Below are 11,213 nucleotides of genomic sequence, written 5' to 3'. Positions count from 1 at the left end.
ACATACAAGACATACAATCCTACTGTTATATCCTACCATACTCTTTAAAAGGCAAATAGAATAAATAAATACTTCATAGTCTAACGAAAAACTGTGCAAAAAGAGTGCAATTCATCTAATATGATTCAGTTTATCTCGCAACCCTGTATGAAAGGTGCTATATAAATAAAGCTTATTATTATTATTATTATTATCATGATTCAGTTCTGTAATATCGACTACCGTCCTAAATGTCCTCGACTATTAATCGCACAGTGACAGGCAACTGTTAATGCTGTCAAAGTACCTTTGAGCAAGACACTGAACCTCAAATATTTGTGTAGCCTATATATCTGGGTAAGAAAGGTGACACTGAAGCACTGAGAAAACTGTCTTTCTTCGTCCTTTTTTTCAAACTTAACTACAGGAGCGGTGGTCTCAAAAACATTAACAGAACACTGTATAACAAATGAAGTCAAAACTTCTATAGACTGAGACTTAGGGAAACATTTTTCCTTTTATTTTATCATGCTCATAAAGTGCTCTGTGATCAAAGTGCAATTAATAAAAAAGATTTTTAATTGCACTTTGAGCACAGAGAACTGTGCTCAACTGTATAAGTTATAACATAACTTATACAATTGGGGTGGTTGAATTTTGTCTATATGCTCTTCTATTGAATTTTAGATTGTGTCAAAGGTCATGTCTCACCCAAACACAGGACCTGGCACTTTTTTTGAGCTGATGGTCAAGATTCAATTTATCATTGATAAACACTAGGGGGTAGAAGAAGAGGAAAGTTAGTGCAGCTTTGACTATTTCTCTCGCCATGTCTTTGAGTTGTGAGAAATGTGCATTGATTCATTCTTTGTGGGTTAAAATATTCCATTTTAGTTAAAGACAGTTGTATTTGTTGTATAATGAAGGTTCTATTTCCTAGGGGGATGCGGTGGAATCCATGCTTCTGCTTTTGATATAATTCAATGTATTACCGATGGGGATATGTTGTCTCTGCTCCTGGTCAGACCGACTTAAACATACAGTATGCCTTTATTTTGTGGAAATGTTTGAAACTGTCTCATATTCTATGCTTAATATTTATTGACATGATTCAAGTAAAAATTTGCTAAGATCTACAAGCTCACAACGCATCATGGTGCAATGAATTTGAGTTTGTAGATCACAAGAATACTGGAAAGCTTGCCTCACCCCGGGCGTACAGCCGGCAGGACTGCTCAGCCTGGTATTCCTAAACGTAACATAAGTAAGCTATGCTTAAACTGTTAAACCTAACCTTATTCCTAACCTAAACCTCATGTAAAACGGTGCCAAAACCTAACCCTATTCCTAAACGTAATCGTGGAAAAACTATGCCTAACCTTAAAACGTATTTCTAACTTTATTCTCAGTAAAAACAAATACAAGAATACAAGAACTACCCCACCGAGCGGTCTGCGTGAGGTTTGGCGAAAGGAAAATGAGGGCGAGCATTCTGGATACCGATCACAATTCGAAGTCGAACCCTGGCTATGAGCACTCTTGTTTGACTTAATGGGGAAAAAACAGGCAGTGTAAAGATATGAATGAGTGAGTGAGTGACTTGGCGGGGTAGTGTGTAGAGCATTTGGCCCAAACTAAACGCACTATAGCATAGATGTGATATCGGCAATTTGTGGGAGCTATCTACTCTGTCCATGTGTTTCAGTGAAGTACTTATTGGCATTATCTGTTGTAATATGTAGACACTCCCAGTTGTCAGAGTCCACCCTAGTGGTGCACGTCTCAACAAAGTTCCAATTTCCAACATTTCAGAGGCACTTAAAAACCAGTCAATAAATTGGGGGAATTGAGAGGTATACCTAAGGAAAAACCTGAATAACTGACTGGAGAAACATAAGTGCATCTTCTACATGTGGACTGCATGATAACATCCTATAATGCTCTAGTACATGGGTCAAGGATATAGATTTTAGATCAAGATGCAAAAAGAAAAAGATCCTAAAGACTATAAAAGAGGGCTTGTTATTGGGGGCACGGGTTTGCAGGAGCTTCAGTCAGAAAGACTGCTCGAAGGAACAGTGACTAATTAAATCTGCATTAAAATAGAAGGGAAATATTCCATAAATAGACATTTTGGTCAAAAGCACACGTTCAAAGATCTTGATGCTCATTGCTCATGCATTAGTGTGAACAGGGCTTCCTCGTTAAAGAGATTTTTTTTTTTATCTCAATGGGATTTTCTCCTGTATAAATAAATAAGCAAATCTTCCTCAGGTGACTGAGAATGTCAAAAGGCCTTGCAAGGCTGACGTCACAGTAGGCTGTCACGCCTACCGGCGCCAGTGTGATTGTGATGGCCTACAAACCCTACATATTAGATCTGCATCAAGTGTATAAAGTTGGTGTTTGAGTGTTTAGTGCACAGTGCGAGAGCTCTTTCAGTTCGCCAAAATGGGATTTATTAAGCCTACTTGAGTAGCCGGTACTGTTGTGTGAAATACAACAAGTAGGCTTCTCACCATAAAGGTAATAAATAATAATCAGGAAATGTAAAATTAGAAGAGTCCAATGACAACTACTGTACATAGAGAGGAATGTAATAGTATGGTTGCAATGCAACCATACTGAGTCATCCTTCACCATATTCTCAAGTGCATGTGCAACCATAGTGTGCAACATACAGTATACCAAGGGAATGGTACAGGCATAGGGGCAGCGGTGGACGAACGGTTTGCGGAGCGGTCTTGATATCGGAAGGGCGCTAGTTCGTATCCCCGGACCGGCACGTTAAAAAATTACCACCGCTGAAGTGCCCTTTGACAAGGCATTGAACCCCTACCATGAAATGTTCTATGAGCAGGGCCTGGCTGTAAACAAGTTCTTGAGCTTAGTCCAGTTACCTTGGGTAAACATAGTTAGTACCTTTCCTTTCCTTTTGCCTGAACGCTTGATCCCGACAGCGAGGGGGGTGGTGGCTCCGTTATGCTGTGCAGAGAATGTTCCTGGCAAAGTTGGGTCCACTTGTCAACACAAGAGTCACTGCAAATCAATACAAAGTTATTCTGACTGATCACCTGTATCTAATTCTGAAACGAAACAGCATCAAATACTTTACCATTATTGTTTTTGAGTGGTGCAGCCACTCCCATGCACAGCGATGTGTTGAGCTTCACACTGTGCACAGGTGCATGATGGGAAGCTGAGTTTTTAGCAGCCATTACATTGCACGCAAGAACGCACGCACGCGCACACACACAGGCCAGGGAGGAGGGCTTGTACAGTACAGTGTACATTACAGTGTAAATGTGTTACCGGCTTAACTAGAAGTAGTCATAGGAAAATCAAATGTTAAATTGCATCACGTGAGTCTGAAATGTGCCGGAAAGTAACAACATTATCCATTCATTGACACTTCTGCTGTTCTTTCCTAAACTTCCATAGAGGAACAGAGATCCTGGCAGGGTGTTTTGAAGTTGGTCTGCATCTTCTCCCTTTTGTAGATATATTCAGTTAAGAATGTTACACACAGTGTAACAATAGGATGCCATTACTGAAATACATGAATGAGAAAAACTTCTGTACAACCATATGTAAACTCAGTTAACAGATATGAATAAGAAAGTTCAAGTTCAGCATCACTACAGCATATTTAAAATAAAAATCAAGTATCAATTTAAGCATTTAGCAGATGCTCATCAGGGTGACTTCTAAATTTGACCAGTTGATGCTTGTCTGGGTGGACAGGGCACGGACTGGCACAGAAAATCAGCCCTGGCATTTGTGGTCTTCACAGGCCCAAAGACAGCTTAAAGACAGCTACCATGTCTTATTTATCACTTCTTCTTTTCGTTTGGCTCAGCCCCGGCCCCATGACTGGCCAGCCCTTCTGACATCTGCCAGAATTTCCAGACTGTCCAATCTGGGCGTGGAACACATTTTAAACCATAGCTAGTAAATATCACATTCTTTAAATGAAGGACCGTGGCTCCAAATCAGCAGGTCTGCGCAGATGTCCTCTATCAGCGTCAGAGCAAGCAGGCTGGCATGAATTATCATCGGTTACCAGAATGCATGTCAAAGACCCACCTAGTCACAGAGACATACTATTACTGTAGCCTACTGTATTTGCATTTCAATTCACCAAACCTGATGATTATGAAGCAGCCACCTGTCTATTAGCTATTATGATAAATATGGCTTAATCTATTTTGAATTCAGTTAATTCAACAATTTACTTGAAGACACTTCATTCTGTAAATTGTGAGAATACACATTTTCAGTAAAGTAAGATCAGATCTTCACTTTGATGCCATGGTCACATACCTTTTACATTAATTATAGCCTATTTTGGACTTATTTGATACAGCAAAAAGTGCACAAGATCATGCATTAGATTTTTCATTCCAAAGACACTGTCCTGAGGAAGATAGAATGGGTTGAGGTTGGCTCCCCCTAGTGTACCCATGCCGGAACACATAAAAACAAGACAGACCATGCAGCCAGATAATATTTATGGCATTTGAATGAGTTTATAAAAGATCTGCGGTTAGAAGAGTTATGCAATAATAATGTTATAATAAGCCCTTTCAGGATTAAATTCAATGGATATCATGAGAATGCCACACAGTACATGCGTACATGTACAGTTGCACTGCTCACTTCACAGGAGTGTGATTTTTATTATTATCAATGTGTAAATTGTTTTCCTCCTAAAAGTAGACATTCAGGGCTTTCATTCAGTGTATGGTATGTATAGGATATTATTTGTGTTCATTTTTATATCCGTCTGTCAATGTCTGTCAACTTCAACCTAACATATCTCTGCTGTTTGTTCAAGCGAGCAGAGTTCAGGCAAAAGCAGGTCAATATCTCCAGAATGGAAATCTTTTTTTAAAGTGGACAAGTTAGGCTTTTTGATGTATGCGGTGTGATTCTCGCTATTCAGTATTTAAGTCCGACGTCATTTTGTAGTGCTACGTTACGTCCGGGTCCAAGTGGCACCAGCTCCCGTCCGCATCCCATTGTAAATAGAATATCTAAACGCGTGAATCTTTTTAAATTGACGTCATTTTTCAGAAAGGAAGCCATATAGAGGGTTAAAATGGGTCCTAATGCTTCCAACTCGAGTACAATTATTAATGTTTTGTACAAGTGTCCATGACAACAAAAATATATGATGTGGAAACAATAAAGACTATTATTATCATTATTATTGAAGGTGGCAACAGTCCATTTGCTCGGTAAAATATTTCGGGGGATATTTAGAATGTGTGCAGGCTTGAGTATGTTGAATCTAGTTTGCATTAATGAGGATTTAGTTGACACAATAAAATAAAATGGCGATAGTATTCCATGTGGGGCAGACGGCCTGTCACAGCCAGATTTTGGAGAGCAGCGCAGCTTTGTTGTTGCGAGGAAAGCGGTAAAATGAGACTTTCGTGGTTGTTTTCGTCTCAGATTTAGTCTGATGGAGCGTCACAGTATAACTCCATGGGGACACAAAAGCGACACAAAAGTAGGACCCGGAAGTATCTCAGGAGGGGGCGCTCACGTCACAGCTAAAATACTGAATAAGAGAACATTTTGCTGTGGGCCCCAAAGAAGTTTGTTCGCTCAATGTTAATCTCTTAGCATAGCCCAACACTAGCCTAGCCAATAGGCTAGCAGCAAGAGTGTTAAGGGTAACTGTTGTATAATTGAATTACACTCGAGGGTGTTCTTTATCGTGCACTTCATTAAGGCGTGCATTCATGACAATAAAGAACACCCTTGAGTGTAACATCGCATAATTCAGAGCTTCTGTTGGCATATACATGCTACTGTATATTATGGACTGTACACGTAGCATTATCTGGAGAGACTAATCACATGGCAGTGCTATTCAGTAGAGTATGACTGCTATTATCAGAAGTCATTAGGTGAATCGTACCACCTTCAGGAGTGGAAACGTAGGGTTAATTAGGAAGTAGGAACTGGTTAACAATAAGAATGTGTTTTTCTTTACGCAAATGGAACGGAGAAGGAATTTTGGAGATCAAGGGAGTGGAAACGATTAAACAAAAACATGACTGACGCAGGTTGGTCGTTGGAGTGCTGAACAGAGTTGAAGCCAGATTCTGCTAGTATGAACACAAAAGCAGCAGCTGTCAATCCCCAAGGTGCAGGGGACTAATTCAAAAAGGGAAAAAAAGTTAAACCAATGGTTGAGTCAACCAGAGAGAAGATCAATATTATAAAATAAGACAGCTATTATTTATACCTTTTATTTAAAGAAAACCGTTGAGATTTTACATAGCAGACAGTTGAGTTGATGTGCGTAAGAAGACATGACATAAGTGTGAGCCGAGATACTAGTTAGCATTGGTCCTCAGCCGCACTTATGATTGCCCTGGCCAGTTTGAGTCAAACAAATACCTTGATAGGAAAATTGAAGACCAAAAGAAACATGAATAACACAACTAATGAGTAACATTCCATTACTTTTTTGGAGGTATGTTTATGTTGCAAGTTGACAGATGCCCCAAATAAACTACCTCTTTACAATAATTGGTCAGTTTGTTTTAATTTGCTTATCACAAGATTTCAGGGTCAAACTGGCCTAACCTTGTAAAGTGCAATGAAAAGGAAAACAAATATGTAACTGGACATTAAATTGGCATATTGGCAAAGAGGTAAGAGTATGTTTTAACCCATTTAGACCTGATGGAACCTGTAACATGTCGTTTTACCTTTGCATCCGGATGCTACCTCTGTCTCATTAGTTATTGCTATACATGTACCAACATAATTGAATATATATATATATATATTTTTTTTTTTTAAGATATTTTTTTGCGGCTTACGCCTTTTATTGATTTTTGAAGGGACAGACAGTAGGCTGACAGGAAACGGGAGAGAGATGGGGGAATGACATGCAGTAAAGGCCGTGTCGGGTCCGGGAGTCGAACCCGCGGCACACTGCGACTGGATTACCAGTCCGGTGCCCAGACCGTTACGCTACGGCCTGGGCCAATATTTTATTTTTTTAATATGAATTTGAAGGTTTTCAGAAAACCGTAGGTTAGGTTGTAGAAGGCGTTTTTAAGAATCGGCCTCAGGTCCAAATGGGTTAAATTGTATAAGACCATTTCCATACGATCTTTTGTAGATGTCAAGGTAGCCATTAACTAGAAACAGAAAAATAATAAAAATCAGCTCGAGGCATTTGAAGTATAAAACAGCTTCCCTCTAGCATGCATGGTCTTCTCCCTGTCTATGTTCCTATGAGAGGGAACTTCCAAGACGTGGAACATCATACCGTAACGGTGTACATTTTAACGTTACAGTAATCATTAATGTCCTGGAACACCATAATGGGAACGTGGAGGGGAGACAGAAGGCCTTGTTGTGATGGAGCCCCATACCAGAAACGGTAGCAAGTGGTATCAGTGCATCTCTGTTGATGTGTTAAGAAGAGAGCAAGGTCTTTTCCTGTACAGTTGTGCCAAGATGGATTAAGCAACACACGACAGTGGCAGTATAAGGGTTGCACTGGCCTTTCTTGACATCTCCGGACGGCAGGGTCTTCAAAGCCGGAGGGAGGGCAGTTCACATGATGACACAGGGCGCACGGCTTTTAGTGATCTTCTGTACAGGTTTGCCATCCTGGGCTTTCTGGATTGCATCCATGATCTGCATTAGAGGGAGTGACACAAGTAGAAATCACATACTATGCAAGTATGCAGGCATGGATTATTTCGCGCCAGTACCTTTCATTGTGGAAAAGGGACCATGTCATGTGAACGTTAAGTGTGTGCATGCTGTGACTGTAAACGACCATTTACCAAACATTGGGTCAGGACCCATTTGTTGGTCACAAATCCATTTTAGTGGGTCGCAACTCGTGAGTACATTTATTTTTCTCCTTTATTTACCCAGGGTAGTAGCTGACCACAAGTGCTCATTTTCAGCTACGCCCTTCACATAGAAACACACACAGACAGACACACATTAAAACCTGGGAGCAGAGTAGCTGACCCTGTTGGCCACTAAGCAGCTCCACTGGAACAGTTGGGGGTTCAGTGCCTTGCTCAAGGGCACTTCAGCAGTGTTGGGTGAGTGATGACCATTGAATCACTTCCTGACCCAGATTTTCCCAGCCCGTCCGGGGAATCGAACCGGCAACATTTCGGCAACAAGGGCGCTCCTCTATCCCTTAGAGCCACCGCTGCCACAAATATGCCTTTATTGTTTTTGTCTCCAAACTGTTTTCATTATTGTTATTGTGGTGTCAGTGTGGTGGTCAAAAGATTAGACGAGCGGCATTGTTTCCGGAAGGTTGACAGTTCGATTCCCTGGAAAAATCTGGGTGGGTAAGTGAATGGTCATCACTCAACACAACACTGCAAAGAAAATGCCCTTGAGCAAGGCACTGAACCTCAAACTGCTCCAGTGGAGCCGTTTAGTGGCCAACAGGATAAGACTGTGGTTGTACTGTACTGATCAGATCCAAGGTTTTAATGCATGTCTGTGTTTCTCTTATTTTTTTAATATTTTTCTGCCTTTATTTGATAGTTTACAGTAAGATGACAGGAAATGGGGGGAGAGAGATGGGGAGTGACACGCAGCAAAGTTTGTCGGGATCAGGAGTTGACCCGCGACACGCTGTCAGACTGGATTAGCAGCATAGGTGCCCGGACCGCTAGGTCGGCCCAGGCCTGTCTGTGTTTGTGTGTTTCTAAATTATGTGCAGGGCGTTGCTGAAAATGAGCAAATGAGCTCAGCTACTAGTACCCTGTTTAAAAAGAAAACTGGAAGCCAATGACATGCCGCCATTAAAAGGCACACACTGCCACCCCTAATGAGAATTTGGCCCGAATAAATGTTTTTATCATGTCTGAACGAGGCCTAAGTGACACCCTGTTGCTTATGGAGGGCATGACATGCAATAAAAATTGGATTTGGCTTCCACTTTGTTCAGCACTCCAATGACGCAGTGAAGTGTCAGTCATGTTTTGGTTTCATTGTTTCCACCCTTCTCTCCTTTCTAAAGATTTCCACAGTCGAGGTGAAAACAATTAACAATTTATGAATAAAAATCACAGAAATCTCCTAAATTAGAAAACAAATGTTTATTCACGACACGTTGCGAGCTTGCAGAATGTCTATTTTCTACAATAAGGCGAGGACAGGCTGTCAAAAATCATTTCTGCCTGGCTAAAATCCATACACAGAGAAAAAAGAGAGGACAAATACCAGACCTGAGAACTATTGCCTTTCAGCATTTGTAGCCTACTCGTCTGACAGGTTACGGACGTTATATCTCTTTGAAAACATTTAGTGCTTCTGATTGTGCACTGGGTGAGGGGATGGCCGGGACGACACTTCTTGCCTGCCCAACATGTAATTCCTGGAAACGCCTCCGTTTTCACTAGTTTGGTTTGTGGGCAAACAACTGATTTCTCTTTTGGTTCTTGAGCTAAAAGGTTTGGGAACCACTGGTGTAAAGTATGTATGGTGAAAGGATAACATAACACACTGGAAGGATACTCACATCGTCTTCATAGGGGAAGCCGCTTGTCTCAAGCTTAGAGAAGACCAGCTGTCCATTGATTTCAACCTCAAAGCAGCCTAAATACACATTTAGAAATGTAACATCTCAGTTATCAATTCACTTATATTAGAACAGTGGCTCTCAACCAATGGAGATTCCCTCAAGGGTTCCAGGCAGGTGGAATGCTAAATGGAAAGTCGGTAACCAAATGGACCCTTGTCCCTTGTAGATATTTAACTCTTGAGTGAGTGTAAAATGAAACCGGGTCAATTTGGTTTCATTTTACTTACACTCAAGAGTAATTCTTTCTTTAAACAGCTTCATTACTTAATTTACAATTACAATATTTGATCAATGCTTGCCTGTTATCTCTCTGGTACCACATCAATACAGCATGGAATCTTAGCCAACGAGAATATTCTTTAGTTTTGCGTCGGTAGGCTAAATCTCATGGTGGTCCGTGACTCAAATCATATGCAAATGGCCCTTGATATGAAAAGGGTTGAACTTGAAAACCACTGACTTAATAAGGTGTTATTTGTTATTCACATTCACTACCTGCAACAACCATGATATGTCTGGGTTTAGTGGTGGTTACTACTTTAATTTTAACTTACTTGATCTTCCCGTGAAGCCTGATACCTCCGCATCGGGAAACTCCTCGGTGACAACCCGAGCGAGTTCCCGATAGCGGGGCTCGTACCCTCATCCACCGCTGAAAAAAGAAAACCCCATTCAATGACCAGCTAGAAATTGCTACAGATAGCTTAGCAGCCGGTTTAGCTATAGGGTTAGCTGCGGCAGCGCTAACGCTAGTTAGTTATAGACTAATTTAGATAATGTTACAAATACTGAAGCCATTACATAAATAACAAAAATACAATAATGTAGGTGTACTAGGTGGGGAAGAATAACACAGTGGCATAGCTACCAATATTCGACTCGGACTTTCACACCCATCGCTGCTCTGGTTACGTGTATGATCTTCTAGAAAGCATAGAGTTGTGTCATACAGACAGTGTGTGAATCAGTGTGATGTACAAATGTACAATACATCAAGCGTCAACAAGCCGTGGCCATGGGCTATACCGGTTCTGATACACGACACTTCCGATTGTACTTCAAAGTAAGAGTAAGACGCAATTTCACACCTCCACTCCAGAGCCATCTAATAGAAGAGTTGCGATATTGAGGGGGCAGAAAACAGCCCGGTCACGTGGTTCATGTACTCGCGCCGCGCGAGCCCATAGACTCCAATGCATTCCGTAAACATGCATTCGGGGTTGTCCCCATGCTCAATAGCCCCATGAAGTGAATGGAGTTTGCGTAACTCTGTCTTTACTGGCTCTGCTCCAACAGACAGTCACTCTATTCTATATAGTGGAGGATATTAATGACACGATCGTTCACTTTATGGTACAAGCACCAAATTTGGTACACAAGTGCTTCAGAACCTACTCTCTCAGAAAAATACGTTGTCCACTTGAAAAAACTAAATGGCCACCATTTTTCAAGATGGCCGCCAAATGAAAAGGGCCTTTTGTGGCGGTTCTGGACAACCGTGGGTCCGACCGACTCGAGACCGGGCACTGCACTCCCTGTGGGTGTGTGGAACGTGTGTGTCGAATTTGAAGTCAGTGGGGCGAACGGTTCTCGGGTTATGTGGATTACAGATGTACAGACACACACACAGACTTGAATA

General features: G+C 41.3%; 1 protein-coding gene across 1 annotated transcript; it reads right to left on the bottom strand.

The window, feature by feature from the left end:
- Positions 1 to 6,228: 6,228 nt before the first annotated feature.
- On the bottom strand, positions 6,229 to 10,602 carry LOC310868888 (migration and invasion enhancer 1-like). Its single transcript, XM_083779369.1, has 4 exons — positions 10,443 to 10,602; positions 10,129 to 10,226; positions 9,512 to 9,588; positions 6,229 to 7,650 (listed from the first exon to the last, which is right to left on the bottom strand). The coding sequence occupies exons 1-4, from the start codon at positions 10,469 to 10,471 to the stop codon at positions 7,567 to 7,569; spliced, it is 288 nt and encodes a 95-aa protein (XP_083635495.1). The 5' UTR covers positions 10,472 to 10,602; the 3' UTR covers positions 6,229 to 7,566.
- Between the last annotated feature and the right edge of the window lie 611 nt (positions 10,603 to 11,213).

The sequence above is a fragment of the Protomyctophum parallelum genome (assembly GCF_964188405.1).
Source record: "Protomyctophum parallelum genome assembly, chromosome: 13".
In the NCBI taxonomy this organism is placed as follows: domain Eukaryota; kingdom Metazoa; phylum Chordata; class Actinopteri; order Myctophiformes; family Myctophidae; genus Protomyctophum; species Protomyctophum parallelum.
The sequence above is the reverse complement of the archived record's forward strand: the minus strand, read 5'-3'. Positions and strand labels throughout refer to the sequence as shown.